This window comes from Alternaria infectoria, assembly GCF_024043175.1.
Source record: "Alternaria infectoria strain BMP 0036 chromosome Unknown scaffold_14, whole genome shotgun sequence".
NCBI lineage: Eukaryota > Fungi > Ascomycota > Dothideomycetes > Pleosporales > Pleosporaceae > Alternaria > Alternaria infectoria.
Genome location: NW_026250703.1, coordinates 102154 through 128399, shown reverse-complemented (window position 1 = coordinate 128399; position 26246 = coordinate 102154). Strand labels below are relative to the sequence as shown.

At 54.0% G+C, this 26246-nt stretch overlaps 13 protein-coding genes across 13 annotated transcripts; 6 read left to right on the top strand and 7 right to left on the bottom strand.

The window, feature by feature from the left end:
- Nucleotides 1-792: 792 nt before the first annotated feature.
- On the top strand, nt 793-2588 carry J4E92_007830 (uncharacterized protein; the record flags this gene model as incomplete). The annotated part of the gene is made up of 6 exons (XM_051499192.1): nt 793-803; nt 975-1011; nt 1078-1150; nt 1209-1663; nt 1722-2349; nt 2419-2588. The coding sequence occupies 6 exons, from the start codon at nt 793-795 to the stop codon at nt 2586-2588; spliced, it is 1374 nt and encodes a 457-aa protein (XP_051350441.1).
- Nucleotides 2589-2859: 271 nt separating this feature from the next.
- J4E92_007829 (uncharacterized protein) lies at nt 2860-4125 on the bottom strand (the record flags this gene model as incomplete). The annotated part of the gene is made up of 2 exons (XM_051499191.1): nt 2860-3831; nt 4063-4125. The coding sequence occupies 2 exons, from the start codon at nt 4123-4125 to the stop codon at nt 2860-2862; spliced, it is 1035 nt and encodes a 344-aa protein (XP_051350440.1).
- Nucleotides 4126-4855: 730 nt separating this feature from the next.
- On the bottom strand, nt 4856-6316 carry SU2 (Eukaryotic peptide chain release factor subunit 1; the record flags this gene model as incomplete). Its single annotated transcript, XM_051499190.1, has 4 exons — nt 4856-5648; nt 5697-6040; nt 6087-6136; nt 6187-6316. The coding sequence occupies 4 exons, from the start codon at nt 6314-6316 to the stop codon at nt 4856-4858; spliced, it is 1317 nt and encodes a 438-aa protein (XP_051350439.1).
- Nucleotides 6317-7015: 699 nt separating this feature from the next.
- Nucleotides 7016-9085, top strand: J4E92_007827 (uncharacterized protein; the record flags this gene model as incomplete). Its single annotated transcript, XM_051499189.1, has 3 exons — nt 7016-7188; nt 7237-8264; nt 8313-9085. The coding sequence occupies 3 exons, from the start codon at nt 7016-7018 to the stop codon at nt 9083-9085; spliced, it is 1974 nt and encodes a 657-aa protein (XP_051350438.1).
- Nucleotides 9086-9445: 360 nt separating this feature from the next.
- On the top strand, nt 9446-10612 carry J4E92_007826 (uncharacterized protein; the record flags this gene model as incomplete). The annotated part of the gene is made up of 1 exon (XM_051499188.1): nt 9446-10612. One exon carries the CDS (start codon nt 9446-9448, stop codon nt 10610-10612), a length of 1167 nt encoding a protein of 388 aa, XP_051350437.1.
- A 5-nt stretch (nt 10613-10617) lies between these two features.
- Nucleotides 10618-11454, top strand: J4E92_007825 (uncharacterized protein; the record flags this gene model as incomplete). The annotated part of the gene is made up of 3 exons (XM_051499187.1): nt 10618-10623; nt 10877-11099; nt 11288-11454. The coding sequence occupies 3 exons, from the start codon at nt 10618-10620 to the stop codon at nt 11452-11454; spliced, it is 396 nt and encodes a 131-aa protein (XP_051350436.1).
- Nucleotides 11455-11915: 461 nt separating this feature from the next.
- 60S (60s acidic ribosomal protein P2) lies at nt 11916-12677 on the bottom strand (the record flags this gene model as incomplete). Its single annotated transcript, XM_051499186.1, has 4 exons — nt 11916-12246; nt 12296-12345; nt 12439-12494; nt 12653-12677. The coding sequence occupies 4 exons, from the start codon at nt 12675-12677 to the stop codon at nt 11916-11918; spliced, it is 462 nt and encodes a 153-aa protein (XP_051350435.1).
- A 193-nt stretch (nt 12678-12870) lies between these two features.
- Nucleotides 12871-13743, top strand: J4E92_007823 (uncharacterized protein; the record flags this gene model as incomplete). The annotated part of the gene is made up of 1 exon (XM_051499185.1): nt 12871-13743. The coding sequence occupies one exon, from the start codon at nt 12871-12873 to the stop codon at nt 13741-13743; it is 873 nt and encodes a 290-aa protein (XP_051350434.1).
- Nucleotides 13744-15203: 1460 nt separating this feature from the next.
- On the top strand, nt 15204-16451 carry J4E92_007822 (uncharacterized protein; the record flags this gene model as incomplete). The annotated part of the gene is made up of 2 exons (XM_051499184.1): nt 15204-16000; nt 16058-16451. 2 exons carry the CDS (start codon nt 15204-15206, stop codon nt 16449-16451), a joined length of 1191 nt encoding a protein of 396 aa, XP_051350433.1.
- A 773-nt stretch (nt 16452-17224) lies between these two features.
- On the bottom strand, nt 17225-20129 carry J4E92_007821 (uncharacterized protein; the record flags this gene model as incomplete). Its single annotated transcript, XM_051499183.1, has 3 exons — nt 17225-17274; nt 17329-20012; nt 20107-20129. The coding sequence occupies 3 exons, from the start codon at nt 20127-20129 to the stop codon at nt 17225-17227; spliced, it is 2757 nt and encodes a 918-aa protein (XP_051350432.1).
- Nucleotides 20130-21473: 1344 nt separating this feature from the next.
- On the bottom strand, nt 21474-21971 carry J4E92_007820 (uncharacterized protein; the record flags this gene model as incomplete). The annotated part of the gene is made up of 2 exons (XM_051499182.1): nt 21474-21620; nt 21750-21971. The coding sequence occupies 2 exons, from the start codon at nt 21969-21971 to the stop codon at nt 21474-21476; spliced, it is 369 nt and encodes a 122-aa protein (XP_051350431.1).
- A 1175-nt stretch (nt 21972-23146) lies between these two features.
- Nucleotides 23147-23824, bottom strand: J4E92_007819 (uncharacterized protein; the record flags this gene model as incomplete). The annotated part of the gene is made up of 1 exon (XM_051499181.1): nt 23147-23824. One exon carries the CDS (start codon nt 23822-23824, stop codon nt 23147-23149), a length of 678 nt encoding a protein of 225 aa, XP_051350430.1.
- A 611-nt stretch (nt 23825-24435) lies between these two features.
- On the bottom strand, nt 24436-25179 carry J4E92_007818 (uncharacterized protein; the record flags this gene model as incomplete). Its single annotated transcript, XM_051499180.1, has 1 exon — nt 24436-25179. The coding sequence occupies one exon, from the start codon at nt 25177-25179 to the stop codon at nt 24436-24438; it is 744 nt and encodes a 247-aa protein (XP_051350429.1).
- Between the last annotated feature and the right edge of the window lie 1067 nt (nt 25180-26246).

Genomic DNA, 26246 nt, shown 5'->3' with positions numbered 1-26246 from the left:
GGTTTTCACTATCCTCATGGAAGGCAATAGTGTGTAATGGCGTAATGGTGTGAGCGGCGGTGTAATAGGCGTTATTATCTGGTATTCTGGGGTTCAAGCTGTTTGTCAATGACGATGTTTCACAGCTGTAGTACTACGTATCACTTTACGTTACTTTCAACAATAGACGGTATACGTTCATGTCAGCTTGAAGTTGTGTACATGAATGTTCGCGTGGAGTTCTGAAGGTCACGCCGGGCCCTGCATTTCGACTCGACAGGCTTGCGATGCACCGACCACCACCCACCATTTCTACCCACAGACCTTACAGTATTAGGAAGCTCGAAGCTTTGACGGAAAAGCTACTGCTTTCAACGGCATTTCTGTCCAGCCTACTCGATTCGGCAGTTTGAGCCTTGATGCTCTTTCTGGCGCGTTTTGCCTGCGATGCTTCCCTGTAAACCTGGAGTTGTGAGAGGTAACCCATCTACACCATGCACAAATGTAGCCACAACACCAGTGCATACGTCATTCATTTCTACCTTCCCAATAAGGCAGTTTCGCATCCCGCCCATCGAGTGCAGCACTTTCAATTCGCGTGGTATCCCAGCCAAAGCAGAAAACGCCAAGCGTTCTGAACAGACTCGTCCTGATTCGCTCTAGTGCGGGTCGCTCAATGGAATCCCTGTCGCTGTTTGAGTAAGGTGCGGGACACTGATGAGTCCCGCGTTTTGAACATCTCTCGATACGAGTCTACTCACACCACACACGACGGAATTCTGCTTGTGTTACGCAAGCTGAGAGACGGACAGGATGCTCGATATGTATGTTGCCTCCTTTTTTTGCGCGAGGAGAAAGTGGGGGCTGCTTGGATGCGCACGCGCTGAAGTTGGGCTTGGAGGGGCTGGAATTGGGGGAGTAGACATGGAGAGGGCGAGATTGGAGGTTGCGTTGGGGGTATGAAGAGATATGGGCTGACATTCGCGTCTATACAGAAATGACTTCATCAAGGAGCGCGGCGGCGAGCCCGACGTATGTATTCCCCGACTCGTTCTCGCGCGACATTGAATGTTGTTCTCATGCTAATACTGCGACCAGAAAATCCGCGAGTCCCAGAAGAAGCGATGCGCGCCCGTAGAGATTGTCGACGAGATCATCGCAGACTTTGAAGGCAAGAGCGACTCCAAAAGTCTTGCCGGGAGGGTCACTAGAACTTACACCGGCTACAGACCACCGTCGCACACAGTACGATGCCACCCAATTCGGCTCCAAGATAAACGCGGTCCAAAAGAATATCGGCGCCAAGAAGAAGGCCAAGGAAGACGCCTCCGAGCTGCTCGAGGAGAAGAAGAAGCTGGAGGCCGAGAAGAAGGAGAAGGAGGCTGAAGCTGCGGAGAAACTGGCCAAGCTGCTCACAAAGACGAAGACGGTCGGAAACTACGTGTACAAGGACGTTCCAGTCAGCGATAGCGAGGACAACAACGCGGTTCAGAAGACGTGGGCTCCTGCGGACCGGAAAGCAGAGTTCAAGGCAGATGGTATCCCACATCATGGTGTACTTGCGCGGTTGAACGGTTACGACCCGGAGAGAGGCACCAAGATTGTTGGGCACAGAGGATACTGCCTGACTGGATACGGTGTCTTCCTCAACCAAGCGCTCATCAACTACGGCCTTGAGTTCCTGGTAAGCGCGCAAAGCACCGAGTTCTACAGAACGCTATACTGACATGATGATTCTCCAGTTCAGCAAAGGCTTCACACCCAACCAACCGCCCTTCTTCATGCTACGCGACCAGATGGCCAAGACCGCACAACTCTCCGATTTCGACGAGGAACTCTACAAGGTCACCGAGAGCAAGGACAAGCCAGAGACCGACAAGTACCTCATCGCCACCTCAGAACAACCCATCTCCGCCCTTCACTCCGAGGAGTGGCTACACGACAAGGAACTGCCCATAAAGTACGCCGGATACTCCACAAACTTCCGGAAAGAAGCTGGTTCGCACGGCAAAGACGCATGGGGAATTTTCCGGATACACCAGTTCGAAAAGGTTGAGCAGTTCCTCCTCACAAACCCCGAGAAGTCATGGGAAGCTTTCGATGAGATGTTGGCCAACTCCGAGGAGTTCTACCAGAGCCTAGGTCTGCCTTACCAGGTGGTCGCCATTGTCTCTGGTGCGCTGAACAACGCTGCTTCCATGAAGCGCGATCTTGAGGCCTGGTTCCCTGTCACAGGTGGTGGAGAGTACAAGGAGCTTGTTTCCATTTCCAACTGCACCGACTACCAGACTCGCGAGCTGGAGATTAGACATGGGATTAAGAAGTTGAACGCTACGAGGAAGGAGTATGTTCACGCGCTCAACGGTACTCGTAAGTTACTCCCGGCACCCCATCTTCTCGCTTGAGAAGGGAATCAGGAAACTAATTTGTGTGTTACAGTGTGCGCGACTGAGCGAACTCTTTGCTGTATCCTTGAGAACTACCAGACACCCGAGGGCTTCGTCGTGCCTGAGGTGCTAAGGAAATACATTCCGGGTCAGCCTGACTTCTTGCCTTTTGTTAAGGAGTGGAGGGCGCCCAAGGAACCTATTCCTGACCGGACGAAGTAGGTGGTTGTTGCGCGGGACGGACGGTGCGAGGATGCATTGGCGAACGGCACTACGCTGGGGGTTTCAAAAGGAAGAACTATACGAACGCTGAGTAATAGCCTCGGCGGGTAGTGAAGTAGTTCATGAAAGAAATCATGAGAGAGCAATTCCACATATCTTAGAGTATTAAGATGTGAATGTGATCCGAATGATACTCTACATTTTCAAACCATCGCTTCTTAGACCCACATCCCTCCCCCCGCCACCATCCACCTAACCATCACCACCTCACTCACTCCCCTTCCCCATCCCCCTCATCCACAAGCCTATTCTCCCAACTCCCCAACCACCTCCACCCCCGACACACCTTATCCAGCTCTCCCAGCGCTTTATCCACATCCCCCGTATCAGTATCTGTCTTCCTCCCCTTGAACTCGACAAAGAAAACATAATGCCAATTCCTTACTCCACTCGGCCTCGTATTTATACTCGTCAGATTAATCCCATGACGTGAAAACACCGTCAGACAATTCGCCAGCGCACCAGGATTCGAATGCTCGATGGTGAAGGTGATGAGTGATTTCCAGGTGTTTGCGTTGGAGCTGGTTGATGGCGTCCTAATAGTAGTTCTGGAATTCGGCGCGGTTGTCGTCTCTACACCCCCATCATCGTCTTTTCGGCGTATAACGAAGAACCTTGTGCTGTTACCCTTCTTGTCATTGATCTCCTTGGCCAGCACATCCAGTCCGAAGAGCTCTGCGGCGATTTCACTAGATAGGGCTGCGGACTCGCCGGTCTTGTCTTGACTCGCGATTTCCGCGGCTTTGCTCGTGGAGCTTACGTCGTGCCTCTCAGCCGTCTTGAGGTACCTAGCCAGAAAGTTCTTACACTGGCCCCAGGCCTGTGGGTGGGAGTACAGTTTCTTGATATGAGACAAGTCGTTCCCATCATCCCCCTTTCTTTCATCTCTTCCATCTCTTCCATCTCCATTCTTAGTCGCAGTGGATGCATACCCCAACAAACAGTGCTTAACAGCCACATACGCCTCTCCCGTAACAAGAATATCAGGATACTTGTTGTTTAGGTCGGCGAAGAGGTCGAGGGTAAAGACTACGCTGCCGTTTGAGCTGTTTTCAAAGGGGACGACGCCGCGGTATGCGGTGCGGGATTGGACGGCGGAGAAGACGTCTTCGATTGTTATGGAGGGGGTGAGGGTTACTGGTGGCGTTGATGGTGATGCTGGGGGGAAGGCGGAGAGGGCGGCCTGCGGGGGGTGGTGTTAGGTTGGGGATGTGGGGGTTGGGTGTGAGGGTTGATCTTGATGGGGGAAGGAAAAGAAATATGTGTGTACTCGGATTTCTGTGACGGAAGGAAGGATATACGGAAAAGTGGTTGTGACGAAAGACTGAACCAGTGACATTGTCTGTTCAAGCTGATGGCTAGATTTGAGTGGGGGAACTCAATCACCTCTATTCCGCTTTTTAATTTGACTCACCTGATGTGTGTAGCTGCCCTCAGGGCCTAAGAAAGCCACGATCGGTCTCTTTTCATCTGCCATGTTTGTGTGTGGTTCCTGGGACGTTGCGTATGAACACAGATAAATCACTGAATCTCGGAATGACGTCGGAACCCGGTATCGGCGCTAGTAAAAGCAAAGACTAACTTGTCATCCCCATGGGGCGTGTTGCGCCCTTATGTTTGTCTTGAGATTGATCGAAAGGGTGGGGCCATGTACAAAGCACAGAACGTCACGCGCATCACTACGAACATTCAATCTCATTCTCAAATCAATTTTATATTCAGCTGGAGTAGAGCGAGCGACAAGCTGACGCATATTGGGCGAGCAATCTGCCTGTCCTTCTTCCGTAAAGGACTACTTTTCAAGAGGTTCGCAATCGACAATTGACGGTAGCCACCCTTCTGGATCCCTATGCTTTCTAGTCCTTATTGTAGCTAAGTCAGAGCTTCTCAGACCGAGGTTTGAAGAGGTCGAGCCTGTATGAGGCTGCTGCCTCTCCATGCAAGCGAGAGCGGGTCGTGGTAAGAATGGTGCTGGTCGACCTTGTTAAAATTAGTCAATGGTTGCTGGGGGACGGATACTAGTCGTACATTGCAAACCCTCCATAGGCACTCCCATCTTACAATCTGGAAAGGCGAAGTGTCGTTGCTTCGACTACTCCGGCCTTGATCTCGGACACGTCTTTTTGACTTTTCGCGCAGGTAGCGGACGTTCCGTCACTCGAAGCGAGTGGGGACGCTACCTCGCAGTCAGCGAGGGCGCACAACCGTCAATCATCGTAGAATTCATCTTCATCTTCGTCGAAGTCTTGCAGTTGCTCAAAGTTGAGCGCATAACGGAGGATGGCGCCGATACCACCAAAGCCCTTGACAAACTGGTTGCCCTCGGAAGAACGGTCGGAAACAAACTCCAGGTTGGCACCAAAGTCGCGGTACTTTTCGGCGAGCCACTCAAGCATAGAGCCTTGATCGATGACTTCCATCTCTTGGCCGGTTTCCTTGTCCATGAATATGCTTCGGTCCTCTTCTTGCTGCTTGGTGGTGTGGAGGATAATTTCCGCGCCCGCAGAGCTCTTGAGAACCCAGCGAGTGATCTCCAGGTTCTCAAAGACAATCAGAGTCTCAGCAGCACCAGCCTCCAGAGCCTTCAGGGTGTCGTCGATACCGTAGCAGACCTTGCCGGAGTCCTTGGAGATGTGGTCAAAGTACTCGTTAATGAGCTTCTTCTCCTGAATGAACTTGACGTTGCTGAGGGTCTCGCCAGCCAACTCGATGGCCTGGTTGAAACCGTTCTCGCCTCCGTAGGACACGTCGACGACCTTGATGACCTTGGACTGCAGACGGTTGTCGAACAGATCGGACTGGTTGAGGTCGTTCTTGAAGTCGGCGGAACCAGCGAGAATGATACCGGCTACGTTGACCTTGTCGGCGGTGATGAAGTTCTGTACAGCCAATTCGGCGACCTTGCGGACGTAGTTGTGGCGCTTCTCTTCACGGAGACGGGCGAAACGCAGAGCGGATTGACCACCACGGCCGTGCTTCTTGGGAAGATCGACGGAGAACCTGCACCGATTAGTGAGCTGTATGCTAAAAGGTATTGGTCGCACTCACTTGTGGACAATCTCACGCGTGTTTCCAGACAGAGTGCCAAAGAGCGCACCGTTTCCGTCCATGATGATGAATCCAAACTTCTGATCCGACTCTAGCAGTTCGCTCAGGGCCTCGGTATGGAATTTGTTGTCGCAAAGGTATAGCGACGTGTTGATAGGCTTGAAGGGCTCGAAGTCGATGTTGATCTTGCGCTCCTTGCCTTCCGCGGTGATAATTTCACCGCAGTAGACAACGAGGCCATTGGGCGGGACCTTTGAGTAGAGCTTGAGGCGCTGCTGGGTCGAGGTAATGGCCGACAGGACGGAGAGACGGTTGACGCGCGACTTGATGTTGGAGGCGGTACCCTGGAAAATTAGTGACGGCGCCGGCGCAGGGTGTCCTGGTACTCACGAATTCTTCAGCCAACATCTTCGCGGCACGTGAAACCTGATCCTTGGGCGCTACAACGGTCAGTCTGCGGCATTTTGCTAGGTCGTCAGGTGTCACATACGGATGATGAGGGAAATCATGGATGTGCCATTTCCGCGGGCTGCTTCGAGACGCTTGATTAGCTTCTTGACCTTCCAGATCTCAATGTTCTTCTCGGCCTCATTGGGCTGCTCATTCTTCCCGGACGACATGGTCGCGGCGGTGGTGTCGAGGTGAGGTAGTGGTGTTGGTGGGGTCGAGAGATTTTCTTGTTCGGCGAGGGGCAAGAACAAGCGACGTAGCTGCCGACTGGCGGCGGGAGGAGGGTGGAGAGCGCGGCCTGTGACTACTGCGCGCCTTGGCTACGTGAATGCGAAAGTCTTCAGGAGAGGCAAACGGCAGCCCACTCGGCTTATGTGAATTTATTTGTCCCTGACTGTGCCCGTAAGGCAGCACAGTCACGGTAGGGCAGTCGACTGGGCGCTGACAGAGGCTCGCTTGCACGGCCACTCAGCGGGCGGCGGGCATGGAGAGCAGCAGCAGCGCATGTGCAGTAACCCGTTATCAGCGCGTGCCTTGGGTAGCTCCGGCTGGGGGCAGCTATGACGGCAGACCGGCGGGGCCGCATGAATCCCTCGTGATAGCCATCTTGACTTTCTGCGTCTTTCTATGGCAGAAGTGTCTCGCTCGGCGCTTCTTTATATAATCAGGACGGTCATGGATAGCGGCTATCACCCGCAATCCACCAGGCGCAATTTCATCCCGACGATAGCCAGCTATCGACTCAAGTAGCTCCCGCCTCCCTGCAGGGTTTGAATCAACAGTTTTAGACGATATATCGCCTGGCCTGCCCCATACGTTCTTCTTGGTCGCGCCTGCTCCATCTGTCGTGACGCCCTGACGTACTCACCATGGATAACAGAGGGAAGCAGCCATCCGCCTGGAGCGCCTACGACTCCAACCGCCCATCCATCGACTCGGACACGGAGAGCCATGTGCAGTGGGACGAGCTCTCGAGGCGGCCCAGTGGAGAGAGCAATGCCGGGAGGTGGACGGGCACCGCGGGAGAGCTGCGCAGGCGGAGGTGAGCATATCGCGCCGCTCGCGTGACACCGCAGCTAACAGAAAGCAGGTCTTCCGTAGGACAGCAGATTAGCGCACTGGGCGAAGTTGGAGGCGTTAACAGTATCAACAACTTTGCGCGATCGTGGCAGCGTGCGGCAGGCTTCTTCGAGATCACCCCCGTGCGCCCTTCCTTCCGCGTCGAGACAGACGACGAAGACGGCGACGACACAGAGGAGTCCGACTTCTCACGTAGCGGACTGCCCACGCCAGTACCCGACCAACGATCCGCCCTGCGACAGGCCTTCCAGAACGAGGGCAGACGCGCATCCGACAATGCCATCACAGACGAGGAGAATGGCGCGACCGAGCGGAGCCAGCTGCTGCCCAACGGCGTCGAACAGCGCCTGCGAGGGAGAGGGTCGAGCATCTTCCAGATCGAACCTTCGCTATCGTCACCCTTCGGCGCGAGCTATGGCACGGGATACGGCAGTCTGAGTTCGCGCGTCAACGAGTCGTCCATGCGCCATGCTGGCCGCCTCTTCACAGAGCAACAGATGAAGGGCGTTGGGGAGCCAGAACAAGAACGAGAGCCGCTCCTGGTCAAGCAGGTTGAGGAGGATGGACACATTATCAACGTAGTTGTTGGTCAATCCACCCTACCCCAGACAATCTTCAACTCCGTCAACGTTCTGGTCGGCGTTGGACTGCTCACGTTGCCACTTGCGCTCAAGTACTCTGGATGGCTGATAGGCATGGTTTTCCTCGCATGGTCTGCCATAGTGACTGGCTACACTGCAAAGCTCCTAGCCAAATGTCTCGACGTTGATGGTTCTCTCATTACCTTTGCTGATCTTGCCTACGTCTCTTTTGGAACCAAAGCGCGAGTGGCAACCAGCATTCTGTTCTCGCTAGAGCTACTAGCAGCATGTGTAGCACTGGTCGTGCTTTTCGCTGACAGCATGGACGCTCTTATCCCCGGTTGGGACGTTTTCCAGTGGAAGATTGTCTGTGGGCTGATCTTGATACCATTGAGCTTCTTACCCCTCCGCTTTTTGTCATTCACATCTATCTTGGGTGTAATGTCTTGCTTCGGAAGTGAGTTAACAACTATCTGCATCATATGCGTCAACTAACATATAATAGTCACCCTCGCTATCTGGGTCGATGGACTTGCCAAACCCGACGCTCCCGGCTCCATTCGTCAGCCAATGACCCAATATCTGTTCCCCGACAACTGGATGACCGTGCCACTCTCGATTGGTCTACTCATGTCTCCTTGGGGTGGCCACTCTGTTTTCCCAAACATCTACCGCGACATGCGACACCCATACAAGTACAGGAAGGCCGTCAATGTCACCTACATCTTCACCTACTTGATCGATGTCGGTATGGCTTGCGCTGGTATTCTCATGTTTGGAGACGGTGTCAAAGAAGAAGTGACGAGCAACATCTTCCTCACCAAAGGCTTCCCTCAAGGCATCTCCGTTTTCATCGCCATCTGCATCGCCATCATTCCGTTGACCAAGATCCCGCTCAACGCACGCCCTATCGTCAGCACGTTGGAAGTTCTCTTCGGTCTGGACACGCGCTCTCTGGCCATGTCCTCGTCCATCGACGGCATGAGCGGACTCACTCGAGGAGCGCTCAAGATCACCCTTCGCATCGTTACCATCGTCATTTTCGTTATCATCGCAATCGTATTTCCTTCATTCGACCGCATCATGACACTCCTCGGCAGTGTCGCCTGCTTTAGCATTTGCATCATCCTACCCTTGGCGTTTCACTTGAAATTGTTTGGAAAAGAGATATCCAGTGGGGAGAAGACGATGAACTGGGTGTTGATTGTCGTCAGCACTATTATGGCTATCATCAGCACTGTTTTTGCATGCCTGCCCAAAGAGATGATTGGGGCTTAGGAACGAAAGTATGGAGATCATGACGATGTCGGAATGAAAATAGTTGTCTGGTAATGTGTTTGTTTAGTAAAAGTTTGATATCCGGGCGGTAATGGGCATGGCGTTCTTGTGCATTTGGAGGGTTGTTCTCAATATGAAATATTATTCTGCATAGCATCAAGTGAGTTTGAGGTCTGCATTCTCTCAATGTGCTTCTTGAGTGGTGGCCCAAATCGAGGCTAGATTGCACTCCACTTTGCTCTTTCTCCTTTCACTGATGGTCTTTGCCGCTTAGACTAACTTGACTTTATCGCCTAGTTCTGTCTCTCAACATACACTCTTGATTAGCCGAGGGCATTCGTTCATCGCAAGTTCCGCTCCATGAGGTTTCCACTGTTGTCGGCGGCTTCTACCCTGGCCATTGTTATCACAATCGCCCATTGCGATACTACCTTCACCTCCAAGACCAACGTCACCTTTACCAACGAAAATCACTTCGATGCCCGAGCCGACGACGACCCATGGACACTCTCTGTCGCTCGCGGTGCCAAACTCCTCCAAGGCATGAAGGCCAGCGACGCCGAAGCTGCCACTCTCTACAATCTAGGCACCACTGCCGAAAGCCCATTCGACGGCGATCTAATCGACAAACTACGCGAATGGGGCTACAACGATGCGACCGACGCTCTCGCCAAACAAGCAGACCCTGAATGCAATTTCGACAGCCAGAACGGGCATATGCTGAAGAAAGCCTTTGGCGATCTAGGCATTGGGACAAAGAGCAAGAGCCAAGGCGGCCCAAACCAATGTTTCCTCATCGAGCATTTCGACAGTCCGGCTGTGAAGAAGGGTGACGATGGCAAGATGCCCGCCAAAGCCGACCAACGGTACGACGTCTGCGAAAAAGAATACCGCGTCACGAATGCGGAGCACACCCTTGGCGTCAACGCAGAAGCCGGTGCTGTATACGCCATCCAACTTTCTTCCGCCGCAAAAGCTGCACGCCGTCTATGGAAACGCGCTCCCCTTGCCGAGGAACTCCCAGCTATACGCAGCGTCTCCGACATCGCATGGGCGTTCTGGAATCGCGTGCATACTGATGCGGAGAGTTTGCAGAATATCAAGTACCTGTTTGTCACAATGATCATCAACAAAGAAACAAACCAGCATGTCAAGCGTGCGCTGGGCACCCTGTCACCGCCGAAAGAGGATGCGGAAGGCTGGCCAGGACATGACTTCAGCCTGGAAACGGACGCGGGAAAAGCGCTGCTTGGAAGTCCTGTTGGAAGGTGGGCTGGTTACTTCCTTATGCAGCATAAGAGACAGTTGGGTGGTAACAAATACATCTCAAAGGTAAGAGTGTTCAAGTCGGAGAAAGAGGGTAGTTGGCCGTACTTTTTATTCTATGTCGATGGCGCCACAGCGTCTGCTGCGAGCGACGAGGGGATTATGGATCTGGCTGGGAAGCCCAGCGAGCCTCGAGTAGTACGAAAGAGTGAGGATGGAAGACGTATTGTTCGCGAGCATGTTGTGAGAATGAAGCTGTGAAAGCCATGAAGGTGAGCGTCAAGCGTTGCTTTCAGCCATATTCATCGAACTTTTTGTCAGTACAGCACTCGTAAATACACACCAACTCAAATCAACGCATGAACAAACGTGAAGAATCCAATGTCGTCTTCAAAGGAAACTCAGTGTAACAACTGCGACGGTGGAATACCCCAAGGCTGACTAACCCCCGTCGGCCCCATCCGTGGCGGAACCTCCGATGCGCAAAGCTTCAAGTACGTCAATCCACACAAAAACTACCTACAGCCCGCACTTGCAACCAGCCACACCGTCTCCGTCCTCCACCCGAATAACCTCCCGATACATACCGGCGCAGTCTCGCGACCACACATACACAAAGAAGAAAAGATGGATTCCCTAGGTGGTGGCGGTTTCGGCAATGCCGACTTGAGCAAGCTGTCCGACCGCGACAAGCAGGAACTGCAGCAATTCGCTATGAATGAGGGACAGAAGGCTAGGATTCAATCTTGTACGTCTTTTTATCCCTCTAGAAGCTCTCTTGCGACGAATTGAGTCTATGCACTATGCCTCTACCACCTTCCTCTGTGGATACAACCGCCCTCGACCATCACACCCTCTACCCAAAGCCCTTCCTTCCCGCCTTCCCATGTCCTACTCCCATAAGTACCCATTCGCTAACTCAACTCCTCCAAATAGCGATACACTCCCTCACCGACACATGTTTCCGCAAATGCATCCCCGCGGGTACCGTCAAGGCGGGCAAATTGGACAAGTACGAGGAGCCGTGCATGAGGCAGTGTGTGGATCGGTTCTTGGATGCGAATATGGTTGTGCTGAGGGAGTTGGAGAGGTTGAGGGGATAGATGGGGTACAAGAGAAGAGAGAGCAGGGGTGAGACGGGAGTGTATGATAATGAGACTTGATGATCTGTACAACACTGCATGGCGGGAAGCGTTGGGTGCATGTCATTGGAAATGGAGATGTGAGACACATGATAGATATTGCGCTGCGTCCAGCATTGCATTGATCTCTCCTACTGAGCAAACTTTCATGGCTATTCGAATGTTTCTGTGGCTGAAATATCGGGCTATGTCGCATGTCCAGGAATCACAATTCAGGAAAGAACGATGTCACAGCACGGTAATGTAAAGGTTGTTGAGGACCAAGTCCAACTTGGCGTCATGTGGAAATCTGATTCATTCGAGTCACCGTGACTACGTTTATCCCATGAACGCCCGCCATGCATATCACATCGCTTTTTCCATTGCCGGGTATAACCAGACCCTATCATGACCATGCCTTCCCTTATGCAGAGACCACCTCTTTAAACGATGGCGAGCTTGGTGGCCGCAATGTCGAGAGCGTCGACATCGGCGGTGAGGCGGCAGAAAGCCTTCTTTGAGCCGTCGGGACGGATCAGGGTGTTGATCTTGACGCAGCTGACGTCGTACTGCTTCTTGAGGGCGGCGGCGATTTGGCGCTTGTTGGCCTTGACGTTGCAGATGAAGACGAGGGTGTTGTTCTCCTCAATCTTCTTCATGGCCGACTCGGTGTTGAGAGGGTGGATGAGAACCTTCTCGGCGTCCATGCGGGGGGCATGGGGGACCGACTTGCGAGGGTACTTGCCGGCGCGGGACAGCTCGAGGGTCTTGGGGCTGCGACATATTAGCAGGCAAAATCTCGCAGCGTTGGAGTCGGGCATACCGGTGGAAGCTGGTGTTCTTCCTGATCGCGCGCTTCTTGTTCGCATACGACTGTCATCTCGTTAATTGTGCCCATCACACGAGAAGTACAGCCCGTCAGAGGTATGTTTCTGACACGACTCAAGAGGATCAAGGGAGGCTTACGCCGCGGAGGGCCGCTTTGGCAGCAGCATTGGCCTGCTTGCCAGTCTTGGTAGGGGCTGTGAAGGATGTTAGCGATGAGCGCAATGGGAGGGTCGCTGATCGAGGCGCATTCGCAAAGTTCCCTTTTCCACAGACTGCTGCCGTGGTCCGGTGCCACTTTGCGACATTTATGCTCCTCCTCGATTTCGCGGTTGCGGTGTCTGCGTTGACGTACTCTTAGATACGGCCTTGGGTCCCATTTTGGCGGTTGTGGTGGTCCTGGAGTTAGTGTCGAGAGTCGCAATCGAAAAGTTGTGGTTTTTGCTCCGGCTACAAGTCGAGTGTGGGAAGAAAGCACGCTAACGCACTAGCGCCAAATCCTTGCATCTGAGCTCTCGGCGTCGCTCAACCATCACCTTACCTCAGCCATGTGACTGCAACATCAAAATCGTCATGGCCGTCAAAAAGCGCCAAAAGACTCTGTCGCATGGCCGACCACCCGTCAGCAAGCCGAAAGAGCGGATGACCTCGGAGCGCTCCAGGACTATCATTCGCACCCATCACCGACTACAGAAGGAGCATGCAGCAGCTCTGAAGAAAGGGGATGTGAGCTCGGCAGAAGAGATCGCGCGAGCTATTGAGAAAAATGGAGGCATCAAGATGTACCAGGCTGCAAGCAAGCAAGGTCAGGCGAAAGACAGGGGTGGTGATTCTAGCAAGCTGTTAGTCGACTGGCTCCAGCAATCCAAGGTTTTGGACCCCAAAGCACGGGATCGCCGCAGCGCTGGCAACGCGGAACTCAGATGTCTCGAAGTTGGAGCTTTGTCAACTGAGAACGAGATCTCCAAGTACGCAAGCGTCATCGACATGACGAGGATCGATCTGAACAGTCAGGGGCCGGGCATCGAGAAGCAGGATTTCATGGAGCGGCCACTTCCTACATGCGACGATGAGCGCTTCGATATTATCTCCCTATCTCTCGTACTCAACTATGTTCCGGATGCAGTTGGTCGAGGCGAGATGCTGAAACGCATCACCAAGTTCTTGAGAAAGGGCGTTGCATGGACGGAGACGGCCGATTCGGTGTTGCCAGCTCTATTCTTTGTTCTACCTCTACCGTGCGTCGACAACTCACGCTATCTCGACGAAGATTTGTTTTTGGGAATCATGGGCGATCTAGGTTTTACGATGAGATTCAGCAAAAATACCTCAAAGCTGTGTTACTACTTGTTCACCTTGACGAATGAGCCTAAGGCTACGACGGCTGAGAAAAGGAAGATCAGAGACGGACCGGGAATGAACAACTTCTGCATCGTTGTGGAATGAACGTACAGAGGACGGCAGCTTGTCATTAGTTGCTAGATTACGCCGTCCACAACTTTACTCGGCGACCAAGCAAGGCGAGAACGCGCTCAAGCGCAATTGGTTAATCATACAGGTCACAGATGACCAGGAAGATACTACTCTCGTATTATTTGGGAAGACCAAGATGTCGCGACATCGCAGCGGTTCTGGTTGGCATGGCCCTGGTCCAAGCAGAGACTTCGACGTGTGTGCTGTCACCGCGACTACGACAATTCTGGCTACACCCGAATGCAAGCGACTTCTCAGCGAACAATCTCTCTGGAAGGAGCCGATATTTTAGATTGATGGTAGGAGTATCACCGACGCCATCGCGGGGCTGTTGTTGTATGCTCTAGCCTGTTGTACTTGTATGGGGAAGACTTCGGATCCACATCTACGCATCCTTACATCCGTTTATGGACACACAGTTCTGATATGGTCAACAGTCTACAGATCGGGTTCCATCTAGGCGCAACGTGGAGGATGCGGGATCATGTAGCAGGTTCGTCGACGATGTTGCGGGCGTCTACCGAGTCAACAATATCCACCGGACCATCACCGGACTACGCTCGGTATTTCGTGTAATATATACACTGGTTCTAGACTCACTAGTAGTTACCACGCGACTGTACTACACGGCCGATAAAGTCCCGAAGTGCCACAAATCGGTTTCCTTGAAACGCTTTGGTTCCCGAATTAGTATCGCATAGCCACACAACACACTCGCGGCGTTACTGCTAAACAACGCATCATGCTATGGCTGCGCAACAAGCAGTTGTAGAACGTCGCTTGCGGTGTTCTACTTTTCAAAATCCGGTTCTCGGCAGCGAATTTCAAAAATACTGCGTGTTCCCGTCTTCTCATCTCACGCATGTTTGATCGCCTTTTAGCGCATCCTACGCCTTAGCGCCACACGACTCACAATGCCCCCAACTCATCATACCAAGCATTGACACAAGCATTTTCTGAAACGGACTCTGGCTTGCTCAACCCCAAACGCCCGTCAATCAACGGATGCATATCACTGGGGCTGGACTAGAAAAAGGCGAGAAGCGCGTGGGTACCTGGCCGGCATTTTCCCGCTACGTTCGGTGGGTCGAGACAACGGAATTGGTGATCAAGAGATGAGCTTATTCGCATTCCTCCCGAGCGCAAATTTCCACATGTTAGTTTACTGCGTGGCGCTGCGTTGGGTTAGTCAAGTAAAATGAGATGTAAGCGTTGTTCGAGGCCTTTATGTAGGGCGGGGACGCCCTTTCGTAGAGCTTCAAGCTTCTGGTAACTCTCTCAACACGAAGTCGAACTTCCGTCTTTTTTTGCAAGCCGCTGAGCTGCTGCCATTCATTACTTGGACTCGTTGATACGATCCTATTCAGTCTTTTCCAACAAGTCGTCGTTCGAACCTCATCTTCCGTCACTCCATCAAACAGTCATCAGACACCATGAAGTCCACCTTCTTCTCTCTTCTCCCCATCGCGGGCCTCGCTGTTGCTGAGTCCGTCTGCTCCCAGCAGACTGTCACCACGACTGCAACTGAAACGGTGTACGAGACTGCAAAGCCCGTGGATGTTGCCGACGCCACCACTAGCAAGTCTGGCGCTTGCTCCTCCAGGAGCACTGTCTACACCACCACCTACGAGAAGGTCTACGTCACTGTCACCCCCGGTGCTGGCTCTGCTACTCCCGATGCTGTCGAGGATATCACATCCACCAGCACCAAGGAGATCCTCACCACCGTCACCGTTCGCCCAACCGGTGCTCCGTATGGCAACGCCACTACCTCTGCTCTCTTCAAGCCTGCAGGATCTTCCGACTCGCCCTCCTACCCTACCATGAGCGTCCTCCCGACTACCAAACTAGACTACAGCTCGCTTGCCTACACTCCCATTCCCCAGAGTGAAGCATCAAAGTCCTACGCTGCCGCCCAGTCATCCAGCGCTGCCGCAGTGCCTGCCTCCGAGTCCAAGGCTCCAGCTCCTGCCGCATCCCAGGCCGCGGCTCCCGCTGACAAAGCTGCCGTATCATCTGCCGCCTCCAAGCGCGGCGAAGCCACTTTCTACGGCGGAAACACTGAGGGCGGCATGTGCTCTTTCGTTGGCTACACCATCCCCGCCGGCCTCTACGGCACCGCGCTCTCCGACTCCAACTGGGACAACGGCAACGCCTGCGGTGTGTGCGTCAGCGTAACCGGCCCCAACGGTAACAAAATCACCGCCATGGTCACCGACCAATGCCCAGGGTAAGCAATCCCACCGTACAAATCTCACATGAAACAATCACTAACCCCACCCCACAGCTGCGGCCCCAACCACCTCGACCTCTACCCCGACGGCTTCGCCAAACTCGCAGAACCCTCCAAGGGCGTCATCAACGTCGACTGGACCCCCGTCCCCTGCGGCATCACCACCCCCATCGTCCTCAAGAACAAATCCGGCACCTCCAAATTCTGGTTCAGCATGCAAGTCATGAACTCCAACGTCGCCGTCTCCAAACTCGAAGTCTCCGTCGACTCAGGCAAGACCTGGCAGCCGACTACCCGCAAGCCGTACAACTTCTTTGAGAACCCGGCTGGCTTTGGCGCGGATAGCGTCGATGTTAAGATTACGAGTGAGGGCGGTAAGGAGATTGTGGTCAAGGGCGTTAGTATTGCGGCGGATAGTAAGAAGACTGCTGGGGGCAACTTTGCTTAGAGTACTGTGAGACTGAGAGAAAGGGAGGAAGGAGAGGGGTTTGGTTGATGGGCTTGGGGTTTTTTGATGATGGATGATTCTTTTTGGTTTAAGCGATACCCTTCTTGATGCCTTGTTGATTCGCTTCTAAATATCTTTCGTGGTATATATCTTTTTGTCTGCAGCGTGGACTGCAGTTGCCATTTGAATGAACAAATTGGTGTCACCCTTTGGCTTTCGAAGTGTTTATGTGCTACATTGTGCTTAAGTCTTGTCCAAGTTCCCGTCTGTCTAAGCTAGAGAACGACATTATATAGCCGCGTCTTTGCAGTTGGAGGCTGGCATACCTTACTATAAGTTCGCACTGACGCGACGCCAACGGGATCGCTGTTCATGAATATCAAGAGGCACACCCGATGTAGCTCGATCTACGGCAGTCCTTCACGCATACCTCGATTGCCATTAGTCGGGCACGTATTGATGAAGAAAGATAGTCATCGACACACTCACATCGTCGCACAGATCAACAGCAATACCATCATGAAGAAGATTCTAGGTTCCGTATTGAGAGTAGAAAAGATCTATCATAGGAAAAGACCAACCGGACTCCACCCATGCTTGACATTCATTCGTGCGTAACATCCCTTTCGCAATCCCTTCCTTCCAAAGTAAGTTCCCCGTGCTTTCGTTACCATTACCAATCATCAGGTCGTAAGGAGGGTATCGAAATGCGCTAGACATATCCCGTGCAGAGAGGTTCATGTTTGCTCGCTTGCCCAAAGTACTCCAATGTTTCAAGGTGTACGAGGGTTCTTCGCGAGTTTGCTCAGGGCGCCGAGAAGACCTGCAGGGTATGTTAGTGAAGTCTTGTTAAAAAAAATCAAGAATGCGAACTTACCGGTTGCGCCGTTGGGCAATGTCGACATGGCGATGGAGTTGCGATCACCGACGGTAACGGTCTGGACGTTGGGAACCTTCCATTCCTCCTTCAGCTGCTCTGCCCATCGGAAAACACCCTCGTCACTCCGGTCGTTTCCAGCCGCGAACACAAAGTCAGGTCGGCCCTTCTCAGGGTACTTGCTGAAGATGTATTGCGAAGCAGAGGCCTTGTCGAAGTCGATGGGCTCGATGACAACTGAGTCCTTGGTGGGAACCGCCTTTATGCGCTGCTGCTCGCATGCATCGTTAATGTGGTTGGCACAGTCACCAGCATGTCGGCTTGCGGAATCATCCTTGTCGTTGGGCGCTCTGTAGTGGAAGATCATGGAGCAATGGCGCTCTTCAACCCAACTACCCTCGACACGCTCGAGATAGTACTGCAAGATGGGCTTGACGGAGTCTTTCCACTTCACAGTCTTCTCTTCGTCGGGGAATTGTATCCACTCTTTCGCGCTGGGCTCGCGCAAGAAGCAACCGTTCTCCGCGATGAGACCGAGACCTCGCACGCGGTTAAAGATGAGCTCAGTCTCTCGAACAGTACGTCCAGTCATGACGTAAACATCGTTCTTGTCATCAGCAACAAGGTCGTTCAGCACGACAATGACACGCTCGGTGTTCGCCAGGACGGTGTTGTTAACAGATCCGTAGGATGCGAGGGTGCCTTCGTAGTCGAGTACAAAGAGTCGTCGCTGAGATGCCTGGTAGGTACGCGCAAGATTGCTGGACGAAAGACGGGGAATGGACATGGTGTCGCGCTTGAACTGCTCCTCGTGGACCTTTGAGAGATGGCAGCTGAGGTTGTTAACCCAGAAGTCGCCAGTCTGGTGCATAACCGTATCGCGCAACTTGGTATATCTGCGTTCCTTTTCGGAATCAGTCATCTCCAAGGCGACCTTGAACGCTTGTGCGATGCTGTTGTAGTCCCAGGGGTTCACAGCGAGGTCGGCACCTTGGAAGACTGAAGCACTTCCGGTGAACTCACTGAGGATAACAGGACCGTGCTTCTTTGGACTCGCGCGACCATCCTGGCAGATGACGAATTCGTGGCAAGTAAGGTTCATGCCTTCACGAAGACTAGTAATCGCGAGGGCATCGGCAATGGAAAGGAGCGCGAGATATTGCGAAAAGGCGATATCCTGCCTCAGGAAGACGAGAGGGTTATGCGTCAAGGTTGAGTGAACCGCGTCGATACGAGTGACGATCTCGGAGACGGTCGCAGCGAGTTCAGTATCTTCGGTGGTGGATGTGGCGACTTGGATCATAACAACCTTGTCTTTCCACTCGGGGTTCTTGTTGAGGAACAACTCGAACGCTAACAGCTTCTGCCTGACACCACGGATGTTGTCGAGCTTGTCGCGAGCAACGATGACCTTCTTGCCCTCGTACCGCTTCTGCATGGTCTGAATCCACTCTAGCACCTCGGGTTCCTCGCGGGCCAGGGCGAGAGCGCGAGGATCAATGCCGATAGGCGATGAGTGTACGTTGACGAAGCGGTTCTCAAGTTGGACACCGTCTTCAGTAGCCTCGACAGAGAGAATTCGACTGCACGTCTGCAGGAAGTGGTGGGAATACTCTGGTGTCTGGAAGGCGACTAGGTTCGCCCCGAGCATGCCGTTGAGCAGCTCCTTCCGCGCGGCCAAGCAGCGGAAGACCTCGGAGGAGGGGAACGCAGTGTGGAGGAAGAAGCCGATCTGTGCATCTGGAAGCTTCTCGCGGATCATCTGTGGGACCAGACACAGGTGGTAGTCGTGGATCCAGATGACATCTCCGCGCTTGTAGTTCTTGACGACCTTGTCGGCAAAGGCCTGGTTGACCTTGACGTAGAAGACCCATGAGTGGTCGAGGAAAGCCTTGCTCTTGGGGTGGTCGGGGATGATGTAGTGGAAGACTGGCCACAGGATGGTCTTGCAGTAGTGCGCATAGTGGCCATCGAAGTCCTTATCGCTGACGAAGACGGTGAGCGCGTCCTGCTCCTCCTCGAGCTTCTCGTAGATCTCCGTCTTCTTCTCCTCGTTCAAGCTGTCTGTGGGGAATCCGATCAAGCCGACGGTGATGGTGTCACTAATACATTTGTTATCCACGGCACAGCGCAGCGCGTTGGTCAGGCCGCCGTTGCCCTGGACAGCTGGCACGACGGAGTACTCGGTGGCCCATCGCGGGTCCGTTGTAGGCTTGCCGGCGTGAGAGCCCTTCATGCGCTCCTTCTGGGCCTGCGCCCGCTCCTGCGCCTTTGCGTATTCGAGGATGGTGTCGGGAGGCGCTGGCTCGGCCCTGGACATGGGCTGGTTGAAGAAGAGACCGGTAGTACCCCATTCGGGGACATGGGCATCGCTACGTACCAGGCCCCGGGGGTCTGCTGGCTTGGGGAAGTGCGTGGCCGCGCTGGGCTGGCCGGGGGTGAAGAAGTCCTCATGCTCCGTCATACGCATGGGCGTCTTGGGCAGCTGGATGTGTGTCGGCGGCGCCCGCTTAAGGAGGCTCGGGGTCTGCTCCTCAGCTGCATTCTTGCTGACGGGCCGCGATTTGGCTATGCTAGTAGCGGAGGACTCGCGGGCGGTCTCGCTCAGCTTCGGGGGCGCGGCGTCTGGCGGGCTTGGGGGGTTGGACTTGGACTCGTGGAAGTCGACGGTATACGGGAGGAAACTAGCGCTGTTAAAGGGCGAACGCGGTGCAGATTGGAATCATAGTGCGCTATCTACAGGGTGATTCAGGCTGACAAGTGAAAAGCGGTACCTACAGGGAGACGACGTGGGTGGTCATGTTGGGCAGCAGTCTGGCGTGGGCGCCCGCTGGTCAGAGATTGAGGTTGTAGAAATGGTGGAGAAATGGCAATCAGATATAGGCGGGAGAAGCGGGTCCTGCGCAATGGCTTGGGGCAGACGAGGTGAAGTTATAGAGGCGGTGGGCGCGCGCAGTGAAATTTCCGGCAGCTTCGATCGATCGTGATGAAGCAGGTAGTAGGGAAGCCGCGCCTTTAGTTACGCGTGTCAGTCGGGGCCCAAGCAAGAAAGTGCTGCCGGCGTGCTGGGCTGGGGGTTGGGCAAATTCAGGATATCTGGCTGCTGTTCCTGGATGAGGCGTGCGGCTTACGGCAAGGGGCGTACTTGATACTTTCGTGTCCATGGCCGCAAATTGCAAGATTTCAGCCCCGCGGTATGACGTACGGCCACACCGGCACGCACAGCGCGTTTGGTGGGCCTCTCCACCGTCGCACTGCAATCAGCGAAGCCCTTGACTCGACGACGGTCATCTTTACGCAAGTTGCACGGAAGACCGCCGTCAGACTGTGCCGGCGCCTGCTCTGCTAACCTGACAGCTGCGGGAGCTTCCCCATTTAGTCGCGCATCACTGTGCCCCGCCCGCCAATTAGACACACGCCGGCTCTTGCAACCGTTGGGGCCATGAACCATAGCCTGCCTCCGTCCTGCGCGCTGAATCTCCCGAAGCCAGTCGCCGTCTGTGCAGCCCGCGCACTTTGCAACCTTCACGTGAAGACTTCCACCTCGATGGGGGTTGGTGGGAAAGTGTTGAGAGCGACTCCAAGGCTAGTGCGCCGTCATGGCATTTCAAAGAATCCGATAGTGCGCGCAGAATTCGATATTGACCTGCAGCGTGGCCCTCCCGCGGCTCACTCCCCCCACATGCTGCTATATTTTCCATGCATGCCGTCTGCAGAGACTTGACGAATCAGCCGTGCTGAACGCGCGCGTGGAATAGACGAGAAGATTGGAGAAATTGCGTGTATGCTGCAGGCCTTGAAACTCTGACCGCGTAGAGCGTCTCACGTATAAATCGAGATATCATGCTATCTGGGACCGACACAAACTTCGCCTCACCCTGCCACGGCCTGTCTCGGCCGCGGTATATGCGCCAACATGATATTTCCTTGACAAACCGAACTTGTCGACTACACAAACACAGAAGACCGTATCGCTAGCTCTTGGTTCATAGAGATGAACGCACATGCATCATGTGAGGAACGTAATCAAGCAAGAATCTTGACTCCAGCATGTAGGCTGCGTTGGGCTGACCGTGACATACTGCATACTACCAGATCAAACCGCAATATGTATATTTATCTCAACAGTAGAATCACATCTCAGATCAAGCCTTCCTCGAAGCCTTCTTCGGAGCCTTCCTACCCTCAATCTCCTTCCTACTCTCCGCCCCCTCCCCAGGCACACCAAGCCCCACCAAATACGCCGCCCTCACAAGCACCGGCAGCACATTCAGCGAATTAGTAACAACATCCTTCTGACTCCAGCTCCCCAAATCCAACACCCCCCTCGTCCCCATCTCACACCAAGCCGCATAACAATGCCCCAAATCACACAGTATCAGCCCCAGCACAATCCACCACCACGTCTTCCGATCTTTCACAACGCGCATCAACACGCCCTCTGTGAAGGCGAAGAAGAGGTATGCGGATGCGAGCTGGTCGTATGCGATCTGCGAGTCGGGGTGGTACGCGGATGTGGACGGCATGAAGGTGAAGTACTCGGCGGGCGCCCAGTGGAGGTGGTATGTGCCGCCGAGGGCGAAGATGGGCTCGAGGTAGAGGTGCCAGAGGAGGTAGACGAAAGGCGTGTTTGGGGGCGCCATGGCGGGCTGTGTGGCTGCGGCGTGGGTAGGAGGTTATGCGTGGCGTGGCTCCTGCGAGGCAGGGTTCGTGCAAGGGATGGTCGCTCGTTCCGTTGTGCTGGGTACAGTGAGGGTCTGGGATCGGATCTACGTGATGCGACGCGGTATTATGAAGCGCGCGATTTCCGTTTCTTCGCAGGATATGAATCAACTTATGCGACACCAGCGCGCTCTGGTGAACAGTGTTGATGACGTAGCTTAACAGCCCGCAATGCGAGGGTTCCGGTCACAGGGACAAGGGCATGCCAAGTTGCGGAGCGCCTGACCCTGCTACCACGGCAAGTAGCGGGCGGACGAGCAAAACGAGTCCGGAACATGCCAACACTGCAATCTACACTTGTTGGTAAACTGCCTTGTTGGGAAGTGTGGGCATGAAACGGACTTCCGGTGAAGATATGGTGATCGTCTCCCTTCGTTTCACGTCTGGCGGCGTGGGTGCGAGTAACTTTTGGGTAACGAGGGGTTAGAGGTCGAGAATAGGTACTGGTAGACATGTCACACGCGCGACTTACAGGCGGCACTGACAAGTCTACATGACAGCTCGGACAGGTGTAATAAGAAGACGTCAAAGCGGAGAAGCGCGGTATAGACCGTGGACAGTGTTGTAAGGTAATTACAAAATTAATTGACTCGCTCTATGGTCCAGCAATGATGCGCATGGATCGTCGAAATAGATTATAATAATACATATCCGCCCAAAAACACGAAACGCTCCAAGAATGTAAAACTCCTTTCCTCCAAGCTGATTTCGCCCTGTGCATGTAGTACCCCAGCATGCGCCGATGAGAGGATGCTACCTGTCTGACTCCTGTTGCCCGACACGTCTTGTGACTGACCGGTGCGTGTTGGCCCATCTCATCTCACTACTTCGCGTTTTGTCGTATTTCTGGTTGACCAGGAACGTCGCTGAGCTCTGTAATCGCCCGCGAGTCGTCGATCGGCTTGTGGTGGCGATGCACATCCCGGAAGCGACTGTCCGACATGTTTGATGGACATGACATACCGCCTGACGGGTTGAAAGCACGGGTATGATGCAGGACGGCAGCGGACCCTGCAGGTGACAAAGGGTACCGTGGAACCTGGGGACCAGACCATTGCCCCGGGTCCACGACATCTTGTATTCCCAAATGCGTCCATCATTCCATCCTACCCTCTTGCACATACACGTTGTGAGGTCCCGCACCGCAGTGCAACGCGCCGCTCGCCAGCTGTGTGAACTTCGGGTCAATAACATCGACAAGACAATGTTCGACAAAGTACCGCGCCGCGAGTTCGTTCGCTGCCAGCATGCTTGGGCAAGTCCCTACGACCTTTGTATCCTCGCCCAGATCGCGGTTCTTGCTGCTGACGACCACATGATACGCTGACCGGCCGTCATGCGCCCGCGGAATCAGCTTCTGCGAATACAAGGCATCGCGCAGGGCGAGCGGGTATGTGCTGATGTCGCCGGGGACGATGGCGGGTTCGGGGCGGCGATGGACGAGCTGCGGTGCGGCGGCCTGGAGGGGAGGGGGCTGCGACGCCTGGGAATAGGGATGAGGCTGTGGGTATGCCTGAGGAGTTGGGGGCGCTGGGCCGCTGACTACCGACGAGGTAGGAGCCAGCCGCGGTTGCTGCTGCTGATGCCGGAGCAGGAAGTCGCGATGCTCGTCGAGTTGTTTCCGCAGGGCGTCGCTCGTGGTCTGGAAGATGCGCTCCTGGACGCCTGGCCCGAGGTTGCGCGAATAGTGTCGCAGGTCGGCGCTGCAGTCGAGCTGCAAAAGGCTGTGTTGGCGATCTAAGCCATGCGAACGTGCTGGTGCTGTTGCGGTCATTTTCAGAGGGGCGGTTTGCGCGACTGGACACGGTTATAGTAGATGGTGATGAAAATCTGATATGATGTGCATGACGCGGATATTCGCAAATCTTGGAAAGGCCCGGAGCCATTCCCTCCCGTATTCGCGTCTCCACGTGATCTGGCGTGGCAGTATCACGACGCGAGGTGTGTGTTATTGCTTTTGTGCTATTGTATCGAAACTTATTTTTGTTATACGTGTTGGTGCGTAGCTGTGCTACAGTACATCTGGGCTTCTGCGCCAGAGCTATTCCTTGTACATGGGTCGTTACATGACGTCGTGAGATCGGTGGGCGTGAACATGAATAGAAACTGACGATGCTGCCGGGATACTCCTCCAACAAGATCGCGCCGAAACTCCATCAGTGCCCACCGTGAAACGCCATGATAACAAAAAGGAATCAACCCACTATTAGTTCTCGTTAGAGAAACACCATACAAACATACCCCTGATCGTCATGTAAACATCGCCTAGGCGAAACCATCAACAGACCTTACGCGACTGTTATTGTCGTTACTAGGCGGCCGGAACTCCGAGTGTGGGACGATAATCCCACTCCGTGAAGCTAAAGTCGACGCAGTTGACAAGTCTCAGAATCCGCCGCCGAATGCCTCGTTGGCCTCTTGCTGGAGGACGTCGTAGTACTCGCAGAGGTCAGGGAAGGCCACTATGGTCTGCTTGACCGGGAAAGGGATGTCGCAGACGATCTTCTCCCAGTCCTTGGGACGGTTGCGCACGACGCGGATGAGCTCTTCCATGCAGTTCAAAGACATGCTGCACATCTTATGAGCCCATCCCATGTCCACGGAACCGTTGAGATGCTCTAGATCCTGTGTAGCGGGGTTGATCAGGATAGACCAAACGAAGTTCTCGTGAGTAGGAGACGGCTCTACGGGCGATGTGGCAGGCGTTCCTCCGTAGGCTGCACCCATTTGGAAGAACCGCTCCCAGACCTGGTCGAAGAGGCTTGCGAAGGGACTTGCTGGGACCCTGCTGCGAGAGTTTCCTGAGTCATACTGACCTTGACGGAAAGCCATCTCCTGTACAGCCAGATACTCGGGGATGTCGGTCATCGTGCGTGGAAATGCTGGCGCAGGGTTGACCATGGTGGATGGATGACGCTTGGACTTGCTGAACGATGCGTGACCAGATGAACGCCAGTTATCGGACCTCTGGCCTGTGTGAGAGATGCCACGTTGAGAACCAATGTCTTTGAGGTGGTTGGTCTTAGCCGGCGCCATCTTCTGCGTGTAGTCACCGTACTGCTGAGTGCCCTGGGGTAAAGTGAACGATGGAGACGCAAGAGAAGGCGGTATATTTCCGTTGACTGTCATAGGATGAGCTCGCTGAGGAGTTGTTGGCTTCGTGTATGTTAGCCACAGTCCCTCGACATGCTAGGATAAAGCGAAACCCACAAGCTTCTGCTTTGCGTGTGGCATCTGGCTGTTGACTGGTCCTCGAGAAGCATCCATAGGGTGGCGCATGGCATTGGTGTAGCTGAGCTGCGACGATGATCCTCCAGAAACGGAGTGTGAATCAGTGGACGCGCTTCCATTGGATCCGTCTTCTGCCACAGTAGGCAAGGACTGCTCGTCCCTCTCGAAGCGCGGACGGAGTGGACTGCCATAGCCACCAGTCGGGCTACCGCCTATGAACCTACCCTTGGTGGGCGTATGTGCCTCGAGTACTGTCAACAACAAGATTCCACAGCAGATGCAAGAGCAGACGAAACAGACGACGACTTACCTGAGGTGATGAGAGAGACATGACTTCCACAATCTTAGCAACAATGATGCGTTAACAGCGCTATAGCGGGTGCGGATGGTGCGGATCTTGGGGCGACGCGACCGTGTGAGCGTGGTGCAGTGGCGGAGGGAAGAGGGTGGACGCGGCGACGAAAGGCCTCGCCAAGCTGGCAGCTTGAGCAAACACGCTTCTAAGAGATTCCGTCGCGATAAGGTGAAAGTGAGAGCTCAAAGTGGGGCCCCGGACCCCAGATTCTCGTCGTGCCTTCTGCTTTGGTGGTCCGCGTGGTGAAGGTGAGTCCACGTCCGGAAGAGGACAGAGCGAAGACATGACACTGGCTTGCCCTCAAACCAGAGATTCGTTCCAAAGTTCAATTGAAAGCTGGTATAGCACGAAATTCTTCTGGGGAATATCGAGAACTGTAGTTTTTATTATAGAAAACCACGACGTAGTGTGGAGCCATAAGGACGAGAGCACCTCATACAAGAAAAAAAAACCGAACAGGACTGCAGGCTACGTTAAGCCAAAACCTTGCAAAGGCGGTAACCCAGCGCTAATGTAGGCTCCAGGCCGTTCAGTTTGTTCCTAGGTTGGCGTGAGAGTGCACACATGCGACCTGCACATTGGAAACATGAAGAGAAATTGCAATGCGTTT